At 49.9% G+C, this 22,358-nt stretch overlaps 1 protein-coding gene across 1 annotated transcript in view; it reads left to right on the top strand.

Annotated features, from left to right (window-relative positions):
• Nucleotides 1–22,358, top strand: part of ZDHHC8 (zinc finger DHHC-type palmitoyltransferase 8) — a 233,046-nt gene that overhangs the window by 204,162 nt on the left and 6,526 nt on the right. Inside the window, exons 8-10 of the mRNA XM_069215274.1 lie at nt 4,922–5,039; nt 9,033–9,136; nt 18,899–19,935. Of these exons, the coding sequence (XP_069071375.1) occupies nt 4,922–5,039; nt 9,033–9,136; nt 18,899–19,935 (1,259 nt within the window). The remainder of the gene's footprint in view (nt 1–4,921; nt 5,040–9,032; nt 9,137–18,898; nt 19,936–22,358) is intronic.

Raw genomic sequence — 22,358 nt, 5'->3', positions numbered from 1 at the left:
ACTGCTTTCAGTTGGGTATGTTGAGGTGTCTGTCGGATTCCACCAGGATTTTTTTTACATACACACAGACAAAAACACACATACAGTCTCTTCCTATCTGTTTTGAAAGTTCTTGGAAATGTTGGTTATTTTACAAAATAGTCTGTTTTATCTCAGTTAGTATGCATACCAATCCACATTCCTCTCCCTTTCCACTGCCTCTTAAGCCTCTCTCGTGCATCCTGCTTGTAGTAGAGTGTATTTTTAACACTATGGGGGTCATTCTGACCCTGGCGGCCGGTGACCGCCAGGGTCACCGACCACGGGAGCACTGCCAACAGGCTGGCGGTGCCCCGTCGAGCATTCTGACCGCGGCGGTTCAGCCGCGGTCAGAAACGGAAAGTCGGCGGTCTCCCGCCGACTTTCCGCTGCTCGGGAGAATCCCCGCCAGGAACAGGATGGCGGTAGGGGGTGCCGCGGGGCCCCTGGGGGCCCCTGCAGTGCCCATGCAGTGCCAATGGCATGGGCACTGCAGGGGCCCCCGTAAGAGGGCCCCACAAAGTATTTCAGTGTCTGCAAAGCAGACACTGAAATACGCGACGGGTGCAACAGCACCCGTCGCACCTTCCCACTACGCCGGCTCCATTCGGAGCCGGCGTCCTCGTGGGAAGGTAGATTTGCCCTGGGCTGGCGGGCGGCCTTTTGGCGGCCGCCCGCCAGCCCAGGGCAAATCTCAAAATACCCTCCCGCGGAGCGGTATTTTGTCGGGGGTAGACTGGTGGGCGGCCTCCGCCGCCCGCCAGTCTCGGAATCACCCCCTATATGCCAGAACGTTTGTTGGGAAACGCCAAGGCTCTCACCCTCCAATCTTAATGACCAAGCTATGACCTGCTGAAGCTGCAGTGGGCTCCAGGGGTGGCAGTATTAGTCCTGCAGCTGCTCTGGCACACAAGAATAGTGGAGAGTCACCATCACAGCCCCCCAAGAGCGGTAGTGATTGTCTTGCAGCTTCCTTAGAAAAGGGGGGGATCGACGTTTGCACTGACTACCAGAGGTCCCAAGAGTGGCACTGCTTTGAGAGTGATGAGAACAGCTCTAAAGCTGCAGCAGGCTCCAAGAGTGTTACAAAATAGGTTTCCTCAATACACCAGAAGAGACCTGAGCAAATCCACATGTATCTAGAAAGAAAGGAACCTCTGGGCGTTTCATAGGGTGGAACACCCACCGGCCTGCAAAAATGTATTCACTAGCCACTTGAAAACGATTAAAAGGTACAGCAATTCCAAAAGACACAAGGAGAACATGTCTCCATCTGGTGCTGCATAAGTCAGCTTAAACAAGATAGTATACAATGCAGATCACTCACAGTGAAAAGTAGTTTGTAGTTTACTCACACATTTGAAAATTTACTGTCAGTGGATCTATAGGTCACTAAAGTGCAAGGCAAGAACCTTAGGTGATCACATGCATGTTGTAGGAGGCTGGGCTGGCTTATAGTGGGTACCTTGTGGTACTTACACCTTGTGCCAGGTCCAGTTATCCCTTATTAGTAGAATAGAGGTGTTTCTAGCAGCTTAGGCTGATAGAAGGTAGCTATAGCAGAGCAGCTTAGGCTGAACTAGGAGACATGTAAAGCTCCTACTATACCACTGGTGTAATATGCACAATATCATAAGAAAACACAATACACAGAAGTGCTAAAAATAAAGGTACTTTATTTTTATGACAATATGTCAAAAGTATCTCAGTGAGTACCCTCAGTATGAGGATAAGATATACACAAGATATATGTACACAAACCAAAATTATGCAGGTAATAGCAAGAAAAGTAATGCAAGCAATGTAAAGTTACAGTAGATTGCAATAGGAGCACATAGGTATAGGGGCAACACAAACCATATACTCCAAAAGTGGAATGCCAACCACGAATGGACCCCAAACCTATCTGAGCTTGTAGAGGGTCGCTGGGACTGTAAGAAAACAGTGAGGGTTAGAAAAATAGCCCACCCCAAGACCCTGAAAGGTAGGTGTAAAGTGCACCTACTACCCCCAGAGAGCACAGAAGTCGTGATAGGGTGTTTCTGCAGGAAGAACAAACACCAGCAATGCAACAACAGTGGATTTCCGGACCTGAGTACCTGTAAGACAAGGGGACCAAGTCCAATAGTCGCGACAGTGTCGAGAGTGGGCAGGAGCCCAGGAAATGCCAGCTGAGGGTGCAAGGACCCTGCCACCTGTTGGAAGAAGCTTGAGTTCTGCAAGAAAGAAGAGGACTAGGAACTTCCCCTTTGGAGGATGGATGTCCCACGTCGCGATGAAGCTTGCAGAGGTGCTCCCACACAGAAGGACCGCAAACAAGCCTTGCTAGCTGCAAGGATCGCAGTAGAGGTTTTTGGGTGCTGCTGTGGCCCAGGAGGGACCAGGATGTCGCCAATTGTGTGAGGAGACAGAGGGGGCACCCAGCAACGTAGGGAGCCCTAACAGAAGCAGGCAGCACCTGCAGAAGTACCTGAACAGGCACTTAGAAGAAAAGTGAACCGGAGTCCACCCGAAATACAAAAGGGAGTCCCACGATGCTGGAGGACAACTCAGAAGGTTGTGCACTGCAGGAAGGAGTGTTGGAGACCCAGGCTTGGCTGTGCACGAAGGAAATCCTGGAAAAGTGCACAGGAGCCGGAGCAGCTGCAAATCACGCGTTACCCAGCAATGCAGTCTAGCATGGGGAGGCAAGGACTTACCTCCACCAAACTTGGACTGAAGAGTCACTGGACTGTGGGAGTCAGTTGGACAGAGTTGCTGAGTTCCAGGGACCACGCTCGTTGTGATGAGAGAGGACCCAGAGGACCAGTGATGCAGTCTTTTGGTGCCTGCGGTTGCAGGGGGAAGATTCCGTCGACCCACTGGAGATTTCTTCAGAGCTCCTGGTGCAGAGAGGAGGCAGGCTACTCCCAGAGCATGCACCACCTGGAAACAGTTGAGAAAGCCGGCAGGATGAAGCGATACAAGGTTTCTAGTAGTCGTCTTGCTACTTTGTTGCGGTTTTGCAGGCGTCCTGAGCAGTCAGCAGTCGATCCTTTGGCAGAAGGTGAAGAGGGAGATGCAGAGGAACTCTGATGAGCTCTTGCATTCGTTATCTGGTGAGATCCCCAAAGCAGAGACCCTAAATAGCCAGAAAAGGAGGTTTGGCTACCCAGGAAGGAGGATTGGCTACCAAGAGAGGTTAGAGCCTATCAGAAGGAGCCTCTGACGTCACCTGCTGGCATTGGCCACTCAGAGCAGTCAGTGTGCCACAAACACCTCTATTTCCAAGATGGCAGAGGTCTGGGACACACTGGAGGAGCTCTGGGCACCTCCCCTGGGAGGTGCAGGTCAGAGGAGTGGTCACTCCCCTTTCCTTTGTCCAGTTTCGCGCCAGAGCAGGGCAGGGGGATCCCTGAACCAGTGTAGACTGGCTTATGCAGAGATGGGCACCATCTGTGCCCATCAAAGCATTTCCAGAGGCTGGGGGAGGCTACTCCTCCCCAGCCCTCACACCTATTTCCAAAGGGAGAGGGTGTTACACCCTCTCTCAGAGGAAGTCCTTTGTTCTGCCTTCCTGGGCCAGGGCTGCCTGGACCCCAGGAGGGCAGAAACCTGTCTGAGGGGTTGGCAGCAGCAGCAGCTGCAGTGGAGACCCCGGAAAGGCAGTTTGGCAGTACCCAGGTTCTGTGCTAGAGACCCGGGGGGGGGATCATGGAATTGCCCCCCCAATGCCAGAATGGCATTGGGGTGACAATTCCATGATCTTAGACATGTTACATGGCCATGTTCGGAGTTACCATTGTGACGCTGTACATAGGTAGTGACCTATGTACAGTGCATGCGTGTAATGGTGTCCCCGCACTCACAAAGTCCGGGGAATTTGCCCTGAACGATGTGGGGGCACCTTGGCTAGTGCCAGGGTGCCCACACACTAAGTAACTTTGCACCCAACCTTCACCAGGTGAAGGTTAGACATATAGGTGACTTATAAGTTACTTAAGTGCAGTGGTAAATGGCTGTGAAATAACGTGGACCTTATTTCACGCAGGCTGCAGTGGCAGGCCTGTGTAAGAATAGTCAGAGCTCCCTATGGGTGGCAAAAGAAATGCTGCAGCCCATAGGGATCTCCTGGAACCCCAATACCCTGGGTACCTCAGTACCATATACTAGGGAATTATATGAGTGTACCAGTATGCCAATGTGAATTGGTAAATTTAGTCACTAGCCTGTTAGTGACAAATTTGGAAAGCAGAGAGACAGAACCTCAGTGGTTATGCGTTAGCAGAGCCTCAGTGAGACAGTTAGGCATCACACAGGGAACACATATAGGCCACAAACTTATGAGCACTGGGGTCCTGGCTAGCAGGGTCCCAGTGACACATAACAAACATACTGACAACACAGGGTTTTCACTATGAGCACTGGGCCCTGGCTAGCAGGATCCCAGTGAGACAGTGAAAACACCCTGACATATACTCACAAACAGGCCAAAAGTGGGGGTAACAAGGCTAGAAAGAGGTTACTTTCTCACACATGTCCCTGTGGATTTAGGAGTGGAAGGTAAGGTTGTGTGGTGCCAACCCCAAAAATAGGGAAGATGTTAAGAAATGTGTCATGCCTTAGAAGATAACTGATCTTTTGTCCACAAAAAAACACACTAACACACCAGAGAAACAATCATTACAATGTTGTCGCAAACATTTTACTGGTCATTGCATGAGTCTTTAAAACTCACTCGCTCCATGTTTAAAGGGACGAGTGTACCATTGAAACGTGGTGGGATTTGCTTGTGAAGTTATTTGTGCGTCAAAGGTGGTGACATCACGTGGAGGGCTACACGTCACCTTTGGGAGCACAGACTGGATCATGTATGCGACTCGAGGGAAGGTCTCACGGTTGTGGTCTGTCTGATTCCCTCTAGTCCAAAGGCAGCCTCGAGGTTCTGGACGAGAAGGCGATCGAAGCACAAGCCCAGCTGCCACCAAAAGGGGATCCCAGCAAGTACATGGAGCTGAAAGGGCCTCTGAGCACTGCTGATGGTGAGTGATCGGAAGGGTAGATACACTCTTCTGTCCCCCACATAGTCCATGCATCCCTAAACTGGAGGTAGTACCACTCATGGGATAATAATCTCTCCTGTCCATACGTAAAGGTTACGTCTTCGCGAGTTGCACAGAATTCCCGCGTATCACCCAGAAAACGATGAAAGCAAACATTTTAAGGATTTTTGACCATCCCTGAGGCCTGGTGGTACGATTTGTTTTCCCCATTTCCTGCACAGATGCCTTGTTTTTTTTTTTTTTTAGATTTGTTGTTATTCATTTCAGCATCCAGGACAGACAGGTTTTTGGTGGTTGGGTTACACATGAATTGTATATCGTTACAGTAGCATCAGTGCACTAGATTATCCCCGGCCCACCATCAACTTAACCTGCGTAAACTCAACCCCACACAACATAAATGGGTCACATTCATTGGTCCCCATCAGTTTATGCAACAACGTATTGATACTATTGGCATTCCTAATTTCTCAGAAGGCAGTTCCTCAACGGACAGTGCTCCTGATGGCGCAGATCACCTGTCCATTTTGTGGATTACTTTGTTGTACTATTCGCGTCCCCGTCCTGTGAGTGACATTTTGGAGTGTACAGAGAGTCAAAGTTCCTATTAACCATATATCCTAAGTCTTTGGGCACCCTCATTCTCTCATAGGGGTCTGATGTATCCTGTATAATTTCCACGCATAACACTGAATCATCGATCAGCTTTTCGTCCTTTGTACCTGTCCTACATGTGACTCTTCCGCGGCAGCTCATTGAAGCAAAATCTCATTTCCAGGCTTCTCTGGTGGCCTCTCTAGGGCTCGCCCAATGTAGGTGTCGTGGCCAGTATTGTTCCCAGCCTAAAAAACCTTTTCCTCATGCGTTACTTTTTTTGCGACATCCAGTACATAGTATTTCAGTATGAAGGTGTTGCCACCCGGTATGTGTTTGTCTATTGTGCAGCCACCTCCAGCCAGAAGGTATGCACTGCCCAGCAGTGCCAAATGACATGAAGAAAGCCTGCCTCCTCCAATCCGCACCTTCCACAGGTTGTAGTGTTTGGGTAGATTTTATGCAGTTCTGCTGGACTGTAGTATGTCATGTGGACCTAATAAAACTGCATGAGTTTGAAGTGCGCCTTACCGGACACCATCCACTCTCGGGCGAAAGTCCCGCCATACTTTGTCTCAGAACAACCAGTAAGTCGCGCCATGTGTCTCAGACTTTCAGTGCTATGACTAGCTTATCTGATGGGTGAGGGGGAGCCTCTGGCTAAGAGCTCTTAACTCCCTTGGCTGTATAGAGCAACTTTGCTTATTGGAGAAACTGCCCTGAGATCATCTCAAATGCTGTCTGAGTTTCCGCAAATGTGACCAATGTGTTTTGGGGCTACAAATCTCCCAAGGTTAAACAGACCCCTCTCTTCCAATTGTCCACTGAAATGCTTGTGGCTATCTGTGTAAATGGATTGATGTCCCAGTGTGGCAGGCATGACAGATTATGGATGCGAGATGGCAGGCTGTTCCCCGTCCCTTCATCGGCAAAGAGGGCAGTTGTACCCCCGGTAATCTTTTCTCCCAGTTGTCCCTGTTGTCCAGCCAATGTACTGCGTGTTTCAAGTAATCCGCTGTGTAGTACAATTCCATGTTTGGGACTTCCAGGCCTCCCAGTTCCCACTCTTGTTTTAATGTGTCCACATTGACTTTACTAACTCTTCCAGCATTTGGATGAGGAGTACAAAGGCATGTCCCGGGGACTGTATAATTGCCCCCTTGTAGCACATACAAGCATCTGGGCAAAACTACAATTTTGGCCACTGCTATTCTGCCCATGACCAACAGGGGGAGCGTGTTCCAAAAATTGATTGATGCATGGAGGCCGTCTAACATTCGCCCCATATTCAGCCTTGTGACTAATTGTGTCTTCTGGTTTGATTATTCGGATACCCAAATATCAGAAGTCACTCAATATCCACCCTGAGTAGCTCATCAACTCCCAGCTCCCCAAAGCCCCATTTGGGAAGAGTTGGGATTAATGCGTTTTATGTTCAGGCCTGAAACCCCCCAGTATTCAGTCAATGCATGCAACAGCATCAAGACCGAGTAACTCGGATGTTGGCGGTAAACCAAAGTGTCGTTCTCATACATAGACAGCAGGTGGGTGCTGTTTTCAAATTTTATTCCCCAGGAGTGAAGTGTAAATCTTAGCCTACAGGCTAGGGTCTCCATTGCCAGTGCAAACAGCAATGGTGACAATAGGCCTTCCTGTCGTATCCTGCGCTCTGCGTTCAACTGTTCAGAAATTATGCGGGTGGTGTGGGCCCGGGCCAGCTGTTTGGCATACAACAGCTGGATCCATTTGTTATAAGTCTGTCCAAGGCTCATGACCTGCTGCACCTCCCATAGGTATGTATGCCCAACAGACCTAGTAGAAGGCCTGTTCGGTATCAAGGAGGGCCAATACATAGTTGTGATCTGTTCTTACCATATATAGTATGTATGTGAGACGGCGTATATTATAAAGTGTGCTCCTACGCTGCATGAAGCCACATTGGTCCTTGTGTACGACTGTATTAATCACTTCAAGGAGATTGTTTATTGTTGGTATTTTTGCGTCCACATTTGGCATGCACGGTGGGCGGTACGAAGAGATGGCCTCAGGATCCCTGTACGGTTTAGGTATGAGCATCATCTGTGCTTCCCTCACAGAAGCTGGCATGGAAGCTTCATTATACCTTACTGGATATCATGATTTCCTCTTTACTCAATGGTGCAGCTATCATGTCCCTCTGCTAAGAGGACAGATGGCACAGCAGAAAATCAGCAATATATGTTGCTATCTTCTGAGGGTCAACCTTTTGGTGTTGCATGTATAATGCATGCATGTGTTGGAAAAAGTCTGTTGATGCCCTCTGGCCTGTTAGTACAACTTGCCCTTGCAGAAAGGCCACCCACGCCTGAACGTAGGTCTCGTGCACACTGTGTCACTGGAACCAAGTTGTACCCGACTGATGAGCCCATAACTAGGGCAAAACCGGTCCTGGGTTGCTTGTGTTCCGATTCAGGGGGGACCTGGCTTGCAGTTCAGGCTGGACTGTTCCAATTGGAGCAGGGTTAAGACGTACTTTCATGTAGCTGATTTTAAACTGAGGTAGAATGGTAGAGAAAATAACAATGGATTGGGAAATGGCCCTGAGCGATTACCAGTGGCTGAGATTAATTCAAGCATTCCATCCATCACCTTGTTGGGTTTGTATCGGATGTCCTAAGTGCGCCGGGTATGCCTAGACGTTCCCAAAGGAACAGCAGCTAGACTGAAATGGTAGCTACGTTTTGCTTCCCATCAACCTGTCTCGACCCCCCAAGCATAAAGGTGCTGCCGGGGGGGGGGGGGGGGCTGCTCGTGTTGTCCTCTGCGGGTGAGTAGTGTACTTTACAAATTTCATGACTGATTGACTGTTACTGCATAGTCTCGGACTGTTCAAAGGGATTCTGCTATCTGACTGTTGCTTCGAGTTTTGCATTTGTCCTTGAAAAGGTCTACTATTCTCCTTCGGATGTTTTTTCAAAGTTGTCAGTTGTACAAGTAGATAACCCCGGATCAGGTTGGCAAGCAATGTGGGAAGTGTTGGGGGTGGGGGAGAAGGGTAGGATGGTTGAGTTCCCCAATAAATAGAGCACCCAGAATTAAATATCAAACAATTACCCTCCTTTACACATCCCTTGCTTTTCTGTGCCATTTGCAGCACTAACGTTTATCCCCATTGAGGCTCCCAAACAGCATTGCACCTTGAGCACAAAACAACAATGTGGGCTTTTTTAATGAACTTTTGTAGCAGTCTTGGGTCTCGGGGTGAAGGTTGATGGTTGTCGCCCCACTGGTAACAACCATCCGATGACGTGGCAGTTGTGCACTTCATTGTGTACACCTGTTTTCCACCTTCTTAGTGTGACTGGTTTCAGTCTTCTGACGGCTGTTTGTCTATTTCAGAAAGTGGACTCTCTCCCAAGAGGAACAATCCAACCACCCCAGCAATGTACAAATATCGACCAGGCTTCGCCGGCAACCCCAAAGTCCATTATCATTCGGAGCAGGTGAGACTCTTATCATATTGAGCAACCGATAAACAAACAAAAACACACACACACAGACACACACTCTCTCTCTCCCCCCCCCCCCCCCCCCCGGTCCCCTTCCCCTCGCCTCCCCTCCACGTAAATGGACTGGACACGTTTGCATGCAAACGAAGAAGGGTCCAACTGTGCCCCCCTGGGTGCCTCCCACCCAAAACAGCAGATGCATTTAACAAATGTCAGAAATATTTATTTTCCACGTGTCCTGTTCCATGAATGCTTCTCTGCCCCTGGTCTGCACTCTGTGTGTCGGCTGGGTTTGCACTGTCTACATGCCACGTACATACATGTTTTAATGATAATTGCAGCGAGTCAAGATGCAGAACTTTGAAACACGCTGACATGCTTTACCTTTCAGCTTAGCATGGCCATGTAGTTAACATGGTTGTCTCTTGCAGCTGTCTCTCTTGACACAGATTCCATCCATGTGGATTGCAATATAGTTGTGTAGTTTGCTGATAGCCCCTTTATGTAGCAAGGAAATTACTTACACTGTAAGCATTTGTTCATAGCATGGAGTGCTATAGATTCACATGCGCCCACCCTACTCCCCAGAAGCTGGCAGTGATAGCACATTTTCTTAATTACACACTATTACTATTTACAGTGTATAGGGCACATCTTATACTATTTCATCTATACTCCACTTCCACCTTAAACCCACTTAGCAAAAAACAATCAAAGGTGGAGATGGTGCCTTTGCACATTGTGGACTAAGCAGAGTGTCGCACATCTCTTGACTCGTAGCTTCTTTGAAGATACCATGTCTGAGCCCAACAGTAGATGGCAGAAGTACGTAAAGCATGTGAATCTACAGCACTATATTCTATGAACAATGCTTAAACGTTAAGTAACATTTTCCTTCCAACACAAAAAAACGAATACAAGTGCAGGATCATAAAACCGTACTAAATAAGTGTACTAACATAATTCGTTTTCTCTTGATCCTGCAAATGCTTCAGCAGGAATTTAGAATAACAATCCGCAAAGTTCAAAACGAGCACAATTATTTTGTTGCTAAATTAACAGAAGTTTCTTTCTGCAGGATCAGGCTCTACAAAGATAATTTGCCTGGCAGACTACAATGGAAATTAAGGGCTTTAGAGCAGTTAGCCCTGCATTGTGGGTCACAGTGTAGAAAGCTGATTTACTGCCGGGCTTCCATCTCCTGGTTCAAAGCGAGGTGGGGCAGGCAGCCTCGGACAAACAGCCCAGAGTTAAATGCATCGATTTGTTTAGAATTACGATCGTTACGATCGCATCTCTGAATAAATCGATCTATTTATTATTTTTTAGCTATAAATGTGTAGGAATTTCAGAGGGGCGCAGCCCCTCAGCCCTAAAGGAGAAACTTCTCCTGCCCAGCAGAGGGGATGGGTATACATGTGATAGTTTCCAGCAGAGGGGATGGGTATACATGGGACAGCTTCCAGCAGAGGGGATGGGTATACATGTGATAGCTTCCAGCAGAGGGGATGGGTATACATGGGACAGCTTCCAGCAGAGGGGATGGGTATACATGGGACAGCTTCCAGCAGAGGGGATGGGTATACATGGGAGGGCTTCCAGCAGAGGGGATGGGTATACATGCAACAGCTTCCAGCAGAGGGGATGGGTACACATGCGACAACTTCCAGCGGAGGGGATGGGTACACAGAACACAGCTTCCAGCAGAGGGGATGGGTATACATGGGACAGCTTCCAGCAGAGGGGCTGGGTATACATGTAACAGCTTCCAGCAGAGGGGATGGATACACATGCAACAGCTTCCAGCAGAGGGGATGGATACACATGCGACCACTTCCAGCAGAGGGGCTGGGTATACTTGCGACAGTTTCCGGCGGGGGGGGGGTGGGTATACATGGGGCAGCTTCCAGCAGAGGGGTTGGGTACACAGGGGACAGCTTCAGCAGAGGGAATGGGTATACATGCGACAGCTTCCAGCGGAGGGGATAGGTATACATGCGACAGCTTCCAGCAGAGGGGATTGGTATACATGGGATGGCTTCCCACAGAGGGGATGGGTATACATGCTACAGCTTCCAGTGGAGGGGATGGGTACACATGCGACCGCTTCCAGCGGAGGGGATGGGTATACATGGGACAGCTTCCAGCGGAGGGGATGGGTAAACATGGGACAGCTTCCAGCAGCGGAGATGGGTATACATGCAACAGCTTCCAGCGGAGGGGATGGGTTTACATGGGACAGCTTCCAGCGGAGGGGATGGGTTTACATGGGACAGCTTCCAGCAGAGGGGATGGGTACACATGCAACAGCTTCCAGCAGAGGGGATGGGTATACATGCGACAGCTTCCAGCAGAGGATGGGTATACATGGGACAGCTTCCAGCAGAGGGTATGGGTATACATGCAACAGTTTCCAGCAGGGGGGGGTGGGTATACATGGGACAGCTTCCAGCGCAGGGGATGAGTGTACATGGGGCAGCTTCCAGCGCAGGGGATGGGTACACATGGGACAGCTTCCAGCGGAGGGGATGGGTACACATGCAACAGCTTCCAGCAGAGGGGATGGGTACACATGCGACAGCTTCCAGCAGAGGGGATGGGTATACATGCGAAAGCTTTCAGCAGAGGATGGGTATACATGGGACAGCTTCCAGCAGAGGGTATGGGTATACATGCAACAGTTTCCAGCAGGGGGGTGGGTATACATGGGACAGCTTCCAGCGCAGGGGATGGGTACACATGGGACAGCTTCCAGCGCAGGGGATGAGTGTACATGGGACATCTTCCAGCAGAGGGGATGTATATACATGCAACAGCTTCCAGCAGAGGGGATAGGTGCACATGGGACAGTTTCCAGCAGAGGGGATGGGTACACATAGGACAGCTTCCAGCAGAGGGGATGGGTGCACATGGGACAGCTTCCAGCAGAGGGGATGGGTACACATAGGACAGCTTCCAGCAGAGGGGATGGGTACACATAGGACAGCTTCCAGCAGAGGGGGATGGGTATACATGCGACAGCTTCCAGCAGAGGGGATGGGTATACATGCGACAGCTTCCAGCAGAGGGGATGGGTATACATGCGACAGCTTCCAGCAGACGGGATGGGTATACATGTGACAACTTCCAGCAGAGGAGGATGGGTTTACATGGGACAGTTTCCAGCAGAGGGGATGGGTATACATGCGACAGCTTCCAGAAGAGGGGGATGGATATACATGCGACAGCTTCCAGCAGAGGGGATGGATATACATGCAACAGCTTCCAGCGGAGGGGATGGGTATACATGCGACAGCTTCCACTGGAGGGGATGGGTATACATGCGACAGCTTCCACTGGAGGGGATGGGTGCACATGGTACAGCTTCCAGCAGATGGGATGTGTATACATGCGACAGCTTCCAGCAGAGGGGACGGGTATATATGCAACAGCTTCCAGCAGAGGGGACGTGTATACATGCGACAGCTTCCAGCAGAGAGGACGGGTATACATGCAACAGCTTCCAGCGGAGGGAGTGAGTATACATGGGACAGCTTCCACCGGACGGGATGGGTATACATGCAACAGCGTCCAGCAGAGGGGATGGGTATACATGGGACAGCTTCCACCGTACGGGATGGGTATACATGCAACAGCTTCCAGCGGAGGGGTGGGTATACATGGGAGGGCTTCCAGCGGAGGGGATGGGCATATACATGAGGCAGCTTCCAGTGAAGGGGATGGGTATACATGGGACAGCTTCCAGCAGAGGGGATGGGTATACATGTGATAGCTTCCAGCAGAGGGGATGGGTATACATGGGACAGCTTCCAGCAGAGGGGATGGGTATACATGGGAGGGCTTCCAGCAGAGGGGATGGGTATACATGCAACAGCTTCCAGCAGAGGGGATGGGTACACATGCGACAACTTCCAGCGGAGGGGATGGGTACACAGAACACAGCTTCCAGCAGAGGGGATGGGTATACATGGGACAGCTTCCAGCAGAGGGGCTGGGTATACATGTAACAGCTTCCAGCAGAGGGGATGGATACACATGCAACAGCTTCCAGCAGAGGGGATGGATACACATGCGACCACTTCCAGCAGAGGGGCTGGGTATACTTGCGACAGTTTCCGGCGGGGGGGGGGCGTGGGTATACATGGGGCAGCTTCCAGCAGAGGGGTTGGGTACACAGGGGACAGCTTCAGCAGAGGGAATGGGTATACATGCGACAGCTTCCAGCGGAGGGGATAGGTATACATGCGACAGCTTCCAGCAGAGGGGATTGGTATACATGGGATGGCTTCCCACAGAGGGGATGGGTATACATGCTACAGCTTCCAGCGGAGGGGATGGGTACACATGCGACCGCTTCCAGCGGAGGGGATGGGTATACATGGGACAGCTTCCAGCGGAGGGGATGGGTAAACATGGGACAGCTTCCAGCAGCGGAGATGGGTATACATGCAACAGCTTCCAGCGGAGGGGATGGGTTTACATGGGACAGCTTCCAGCGGAGGGGATGGGTTTACATGGGACAGCTTCCAGCAGAGGGGATGGGTACACATGCAACAGCTTCCAGCAGAGGGGATGGGTATACATGCGACAGCTTCCAGCAGAGGATGGGTATACATGGGACAGCTTCCAGCAGAGGGTATGGGTATACATGCAACAGTTTCCAGCAGGGGGGGGTGGGTATACATGGGACAGCTTCCAGCGCAGGGGATGAGTGTACATGGGGCAGCTTCCAGCGCAGGGGATGGGTACACATGGGAGAGCTTCCAGCGGAGGGGATGGGTACACATGCAACAGCTTCCAGCAGAGGGGATGGGTACACATGCGACAGCTTCCAGCAGAGGGGATGGGTATACATGCGAAAGCTTTCAGCAGAGGATGGGTATACATGGGACAGCTTCCAGCAGAGGGTATGGGTATACATGCAACAGTTTCCAGCAGGGGGGGTGGGTATACATGGGACAGCTTCCAGCGCAGGGGATGGGTACACATGGGACAGCTTCCAGCGCAGGGGATGAGTGTACATGGGACATCTTCCAGCAGAGGGGATGTGTATACATGCAACAGCTTCCAGCAGAGGGGATGGGTGCACATGGGACAGTTTCCAGCAGAGGGGATGGGTACACATAGGACAGCTTCCAGCAGAGGGGATGGGTGCACATGGGACAGCTTCCAGCAGAGGGGATGGGTACACATAGGACAGCTTCCAGCAGAGGGGGATGGGTACACATAGGACAGCTTCCAGCAGAGGGGGATGGGTATACATGCGACACCTTCCAGCAGAGGGGATGGGTATACATGCGACAGCTTCCAGCAGAGGGGATGGGTATACATGCGACAGCTTCCAGCAGACGGGATGGGTATACATGTGACAACTTCCAGCAGAGGAGGATGGGTTTACATGGGACAGTTTCCAGCAGAGGGAATGGGTATACATGCGACAGCTTCCAGAAGAGGGGGATGGATATACATGCGACAGCTTCCAGCAGAGGGGATGGATATACATGCAACAGCTTCCAGCGGAGGGGATGGGTATACATGCGACAGCTTCCACTGGAGGGGATGGGTATACATGCGACAGCTTCCACTGGAGGGGATGGGTGCACATGGTACAGCTTCCAGCAGATGGGATGTGTATACATGCGACAGCTTCCAGCAGAGGGGACGGGTATATATGCAACAGCTTCCAGCAGAGGGGACGTGTATACATGCGACAGCTTCCAGCAGAGAGGACGGGTATACATGCAACAGCTTCCAGCGGAGGGAGTGAGTATACATGGGACAGCTTCCACCGGACGGGATGGGTATACATGCAACAGCGTCCAGCAGAGGGGATGGGTATACATGGGACAGCTTCCACCGTACGGGATGGGTATACATGCAACAGCTTCCAGCGGAGGGGTGGGTATACATGGGAGGGCTTCCAGCGGAGGGGATGGGCATATACATGAGGCAGCTTCCAGTGAAGGGGATGGGTACACAGGGGACAGCTTCCAGCAGAGGGGATGGGTATACATGACAGCTCCAGGGTGAAGGGATGGATACACAGAGCAACACCCAGTAGAAGAGATGGGTGTATTTAAATGTTCTAAGACTAAAGGTGGGTACATGGCATAGGGGAAGGGGATAGGTATCCTTGGGACAGCGTCTAGCAGAGGAGATGGGCATGTGTAATTGCTCCCAGTAGGGTGGGTAGAAACAGTGAAATTGCACCAGCAGAAGGGGTCGGTGAGCGGGGTAGCTGAAGGAATAGGTACTAGCGGCGGATCACAGAAGAGGGATGAGTACATGGGACATCTCCCAGAAGGGTGGGATGGGTGCATGGGACATCTCCCAGAAGGGTGGGATGGGTGCATGGACTTCTCCCAGAAGGGTGGGATGGGTACATGGACATCTCCCAGAAGGGTGGGATGGGTACATGGGACATCTCCCAGAAGGGTGGGATGGGTGCATGGGGTCATCTCCCAGAAGGGTGGGATGGGTACATGGGACCTCTCCCAGAAGGATGGGATGGGTACATGGGACATCTCCCAGAAGGGTGGGATGGGTACATGGGATCATCTCCCAGAAGGGTGGGATGGGTACATGGGATCATCTCCCAGAAGGGTGGGATGGGTGCATGGACATCTCCCAGAAGGGTGGGATGGGTGCATGGGTCATCTCCCAGAAGGGTGGGATGGGTACATGGGACATCTCCCAGAAGGGTGGGATGGGTACATGGACATCTCCCAGAAGGGTGGGATGGGTACATGGGACATCTCCCAGAAGGGTGGGATGGGGGGTGCATGGGACATCTCCCAGAAGGATGGGATGGGTACATGGGACCTCTCCCAGAAGGATGGGATGGGTACATGGGACATCTCCCAGAAGGGTGGGATGGGTACATGGGACATCTCCCAGAAGGGGGGGGGGGGCACATGGAGCAGCTTCAATCACAAGGTATTGGTGCATGTAACCACCCCCAGAAGAAAAGATGGAACACGATGCAAGATCCTGGGGGTGGAGCGGGAGAGGGGGTTGACGCTGAGAGTGAGTAATTAAAGTCACGCCCCATACTTCATCTTTCAGAGATTTAAAGTAGTTAACAGTGACTCAAATAGCAATAGTTAAAAGACAGATGAATTGAATGCCCGAAACCAAGGGATTATGAAACAGTAAGCATGCTCTAACTGGATGCAACAAAAATTAGGAGATCATAAATAGAGACTGAAAGATGAAAACGAGGTCTAAGCTTTCTCAAGGAAAGTCAACAGTACTTATTAACACGAAGGTGAAAGTGGACTATTATTAACCTGGTATATATACCAAGTTAAAAAGAACTCGAGCAGTATGACACAGGCTAGGACTTTCCGTGGGACTTCGAGGTCACAAGGCTGAACCAAGAGTACAAAGTCAGCCAGATCCAGGGGTAAGTGCTCGCCAAGAATTCTCCCTTCCGGTCTCTGACACTGAGCAAAAATCAGTACAAGGCTGCTACAAGAAAAGTGGGTGGTTGCTTAAAACCACCCCCAGCAAAAGAGGTGCATTATAGCACAACACCCACTAGAGGGTGCCATGTATGGATGCGTTTCCAAAAAGGGGCAGCTGCTTTGATCTGCTTCTAGCAGAGGGGAAGGTCCAGTGCTTAATTTGAGCCAGTGGTTTCCAGTGCTCGGCACTGGCACTTATTTCAGTCCCCACATAGTGGCGCTGTCGGTCTAATTTTGAAATAAGCACAACAAGGGTTGCTTAATAATTCTATATAAATCAAAAATGACTAACACCAGCCACCCATGCCTTCTAAAACGTGTAACAGTGTGATGGTTAGTAGTTGTGCTGGTGCTGTCATTGGCAACGCTGGCAGGGGTGATGGGTGGTACAAGCTTCAGTGCCCTCCTGACAAGAGCCCTGGCACTACTATTTTCACAAACTAAGCACTGAGAAGGTCTAAACCCCATCAAAGTGGAGCTGGACAGAGCAGTGTTCAGCCGATGCGGCGGTGCATGTACATCCCCCACTGACCCCCAAGTCCCCACCGAGGGAAACACGTAGGTGAGGCAGGTGTACAACATTGTGTGCTTTAGCATCCTCAGCAGATGGTGGTAGATGTCTAACACAGCCGCTGCAGAAGGCGTGTGTTCCTTGAGCATCCTTTAACCCCAGATGAGGAGGTGGATAAGGGGAACATCTGGCAGCAGAGAGGCGGGTTCCTTGAACGTCTGCCAGGAGGGTGTGTGGAACAGCAGCGGATGCACAAACCCGCTTCTGGAGTAGAATGTGGGTGCATGAAAAGGCCCCAAGCAGAGTAAGTGGGTTCATTAACACCCCACAGAACATCCCCAGCAGAGCAGATATGTATTGAATAAGTCACAGCAGCAACGAGGGGTGTATGAACAAACTACCCGCACAGGTGAGGTTGCCTAATAGGTTTTCCAGTGGAGAATGTCAATGCATAAACCTACTCCTAGCAGAAGGGGGTCATATGGATCCAACAGAGGGGGTAGCCCCTTGCAGAGGAGGCAGGAGCATGGAACATGTTTTACCAAGAGGGCGGGAGCATGAAACGCTGCATCCACCACCCACCCCCAGCAGAGGGGCAGTTATATAGAACGTCTGCCAGCCGAAGAAGGATTTATTGCTTAGAACAGCTCCCAGAAGAAAATGTGGGGCCATAGGAATGACACCTACCCTCCCCCAGAGAAGAAAAGAATATAGATGAAATGCCAGCAGTAGAAGGGTTAATTACATAGAACAGCTCCCAGCATTAAATGTGGGGACTTGGGAATGGCCCCCCAAAGAGGGAAAGGTATAGAGAACAGATACCAGCAGTACAAGGGCTAATTACATAGAACAGCTCCCAGGAGGAAGGGTGGGGACATGGGAATGACCACAACAGAGGGCATGGTATATAGAACACAGACCAGTGGTGGATGGGTTCATCATATAGAACACCTCCCAGCAGGAGGGGTGGGAAGGCCCCAGGGGAGGGTGCAGAGAACAGATACCAGCAGAAGAGTTCAATGTATGGAGTAGGTCCTGAAAGACCTACTACTGGGTCTGTGACTGCTTAGAAAATTTAATAATATTAATAAAGTACATATAAAGTTGCTAAATGTACAATTGAAAATTTTAAAAAGTACTGCAAATGTCAAGAAGCTTGAAATTAAAGGCTAAAAATTAAATTAGTGTCCTCAGATTGATTCGTGGGAGCCGTGCAGCTGCATCAAACAAAATATAGTATGGATGCTATGTGACGTCAATTGAATTTACAAAAGCTCCAATCTTCCTATTAAAATGTTTTATTTTTTTAATTTATATTTATTTGCACATTAAATAAAATGTGCTATTTGTGTATGTGTTTGATGGAATGCCGCTTTCTGTATGTCATATGTATTGTTTTATGGTTCAAATCATCAACAGTGTTCAGGCCGGGGTCCCCAACTTCCAGTAATGACTCAGTGTGAGGTCCCCAGATTCCAATAATGAGACAATGGGGGTCTCTGGGTTCCAATAAGGATAAAGTGGGGGTCCACAGAAGTCAAAAGGTTAAGTAACACTGGAGTAGTGGCTAACGAATCTACAGCACTACATGCCACAAAAAGATGCTTATAGGGTAAGTACCTTTTCCATATTTGCCATGGTGTAGGCACACAAGAGAAGTGGGCATGAAATCAGGGTGGTCAATGATCAGGCTGAATGGGATGATGCTCTTATTGAGATGCGAGTGTCTGTGTCCATCTGTTTTTGTTCAATTGATCTTGGTTTCCATTTTCTCCGCAGATGGCCATGCAGGAGGGAACCAAGGATGGGGTGCGTATAGAGGACACCTGTAGGAACCACGACTTCCAGTCTGAACCCAACCTGGACATGCCTGACTACCGGAAGAACTCCATTCACAAGAGTTACCAGTCTCCTGCGCTACAGTTTGACCCCTTCGCTGTCAACTCCAGGTCCCTGAGCCTGAAGTCGGAGAGCAAGAGATCGGCGGCCGAGAAAGCGCCGCTGCATGTCATGAGGTCGGACGGCGCTGCCTCGCCTTACAAAAGCATCTTCTCCCCCAGCACCTTGTCAAACAGAAACGGAAGTCTGTCCTATGATAGCTTGTTGAACTCTATGTCCCCCTCAGCAGGGAAGTGCATTGCCCACACAGGAGCGGGTTCAGTCGGATATCACTCACCCTACATGTCGGCTAAAATGTGCCATATGCGGGGCATTGAGATGCAGCGCCAACCAGGGCCGAGCTTCAGCCCTGTGCTGGGGAGGCTTTCCCCACACCACCGGGATCCCTCTCCAGTGCGCTATGACAATCTCTCCAAGAGCATCATGGCATCTATCCAGGAGAGGAAGGAGATGGAAGAGCGGGAGAAGCTGCTCCACTCCCACGCGGAGTCAGTGTTTGCGGACTCGGGTGTCTATGACACGCCAAGCACCTATAGCCTGCAGCAGGTCAGCATGCTGTCAGAGAACCAACGTGGCCCGGGCGTGAGATATGGCTCGCGGGACAATCTGATTTCCGCCAGTAGCTTTAGCACAAGGAATCCTATCCTCCAGTCCTCAGTGTCTTCGCTCTCCAGCTCCATGTCAAGGGCACCAAGGACTTCCACAACTTCCCTCCAAGCTGACCTGGCCAATAACAATGTACAGACCCATCAGGCTCTGCAGGCCAGGCTGAGCAATGGCTCCTACAAGTCCCCGGGCCACCAGGTCCCGCCATCCCCCACCACGATGCCAAGGTCACCATCCTATGGGGGTTCAAAGGCTGTTACGTTCCTGAACACAATGGAGATGGTGGAGGCACAGTCGATAGGACCCCAAAGGTATGGCTCCCTCTTTGACCGAGCTGGCTAAACCATGATCAGTGTTAGACTCTGCCGACTGCTCAAAACATGTGATTTATGGGGGAACGGTCAGCAGTGCTAGTTTACGATGCTGTAGATCACGGGTCCGAATTTCCTGATTTGGTGGAGTGGGTAGTGTTGAAGCACAGATCATGGAAACAAGCTTGATTCTTACTGAATATGTGTTTTATTTTTACCCTGTTGGGGCTAGACTGGTTCTTTCATTCAAATTAGAACATTGGAATGTTGGGAGCCCCATTTAAGACAGTGAAGTGCTCCAGGCTTCTAATGATTGGTAGAAGCCCGGAGCTCCAACATTCCAAAGTTTGTCTCAAAGCAACAGCTGTGAACAAAGGTCTCATGGAGCCCAAGGGGATTTAATTCTCCTCAGGCTCTGTGAGGCCTTTGTTTTATTTATTAGAACATTCTGCCCTCTAGTGGCGGAACCTTCTAATAACCTTATAGCCAGCCGTAGCTGGGCTATACCAGCCATTAAATGCCTACTCCCCTGTTAAAGGCGGGCCTTTAATGACTGGTATAGCTCACCATTGTGGGCTATAAGGCTATAGCGCTGCCCTCGGCGTTGCCCTGTCCATAGCCAGTAAGGCAGCAGTGAAATTACCTTTCTTTGGAGAAAACAAACATTACAGCTCTGAATGGCATTCAGTCCTTAGAGATGACCCAGCCCTTTGCTACAGGAGGCAAGAGCGGACACTATATACCCTCAGTAGTTTATAATAGATGCAGGATCCAGACGAGTGTCATAAGTCAGGATGCTGTGTGCCTAGGACCAAGGCTCCAGAAAAGAATTCATAGTTGACGCGTTGATGCTGCCTGCATTTGGAAGTTAGGAATAACATTTGATGCTGAGGCAAGTAAATATGTGGCCTGTATGTAAATCAGGAGTACTATCCCAGTAGCCCATATTTTGTAGGTTCGTAATTCACAAAAAAATGTAAATGTCTTTTTACTTTAAAACCTTGCAGACTCCACCAATTTTAAAGAATTCATGTAGCAAGACAGTGGAAGCAGGTGGAAGTCTCAATGCCAAATATAACCTCTTTCTTCCCTGAGATTAAAGGGGTAGTGATTTTTAGCTGAGGAACTGGTATGCTGCAACGGGGTCGGCTTCAGGAAGGAAATTGATTAATGTAGGGTAACATACCACAATCATCCATACTAACACTCATGGGGCCCATTCTCTCCCTCACGCTGTCCTCACAAGAGCAGCCCTCACATCCTCAATTGAGGTGCTACCTAACTGCTGGTCATATGTAATTAAAACTAGTCACAAATAATTGGCTGCAATTTGCAACCATCACAGGGATGGTGTCCTGCTAGAGTCGGCAGACCACTATGTCTGTGATTACCTTAAATAAATGCAGCCAGTTTTCCTTAAAAGAAATAGTGCTGCTTTTAAGAAAACAAAGTTTCATTTGTTTGAGTTTGTTTGATACTTGGCAACAATTTTTAATATGCACAAAGGGGGAATGGCATCCCAAGGGGAATCCTTCCCTTTTTCAAATGGGTTACCACCCCAACTTGGCAGTCAGTAACTTTTCAATGTTTTGCGACTGGATCACAGTTGTAAAACATTGACAGATCGCACACCAGTTTAGTATTTAAAAGGCACTCCAACACACACCTTCCAAATATCGAATCTGAATGGGCTCACAATCCCATTTTAGGAATCCATCAAAGTTTACGTAGTCCTAAAACGGCTTGGTACATCAGAAAAGGAATTTTAACCGTTGCAAACTCCAAAATGGAGTGTTTGCAACCCTAAAAAATGCATTGGACTTCTTGTCCCAGCTATATGTCATCTTTGATACAGAGAGTAGAGCCTCCTCCCTCCCAGGAGAGCTCCTTAGGGATCTCTTCTCATCTCCCCCGGTAGGTCCCCAACACTATGCAGTGTACCAAACTGGGCCCGGTCAGCTAGTGTGAGGGACCAGTCCTTCTGCATCCCGGATGATCAAACAGATTTGAGAGGGAAAGCTCAAACACTGCAACGGATACAACTGTGTGACAGATACCTGGATGAATGTTAACTATAGTTCTGGGCCCCTTCCAGCCCTCTTGTTCTGCCATAGACAATGGAACAAGCATTTCTGATCAGTGGATGCATCTGTGGTTTGAATGTTTACCCATCCTTCTTCAGGTGGACTGTAAAACATTCTCAATCGCACTTCACTTAAACCTGACAAACTCTCTCTGGTGTTGACACCATGCAGGTGAAGTTACAAAAGCTGTACATTAAGCCTTCTGCCCAGGAGGCAGTTCTGGAACTCAGAGATGGCACTGATCACACTAAGGTGAAATACAGTCTCCAGCAGGGTGGATCATTCACATACGTACATGCTGGTGGCCTGCCACGGCCATGCAGATCTCCTTTTTTAAAA

The sequence above is a fragment of the Pleurodeles waltl genome, chromosome 11, assembly GCF_031143425.1.
Source record: "Pleurodeles waltl isolate 20211129_DDA chromosome 11, aPleWal1.hap1.20221129, whole genome shotgun sequence".
Classification (NCBI taxonomy): Eukaryota; Metazoa; Chordata; class Amphibia; order Caudata; family Salamandridae; genus Pleurodeles; species Pleurodeles waltl.
This window is presented reverse-complemented; position numbering and strand designations above follow the sequence as displayed.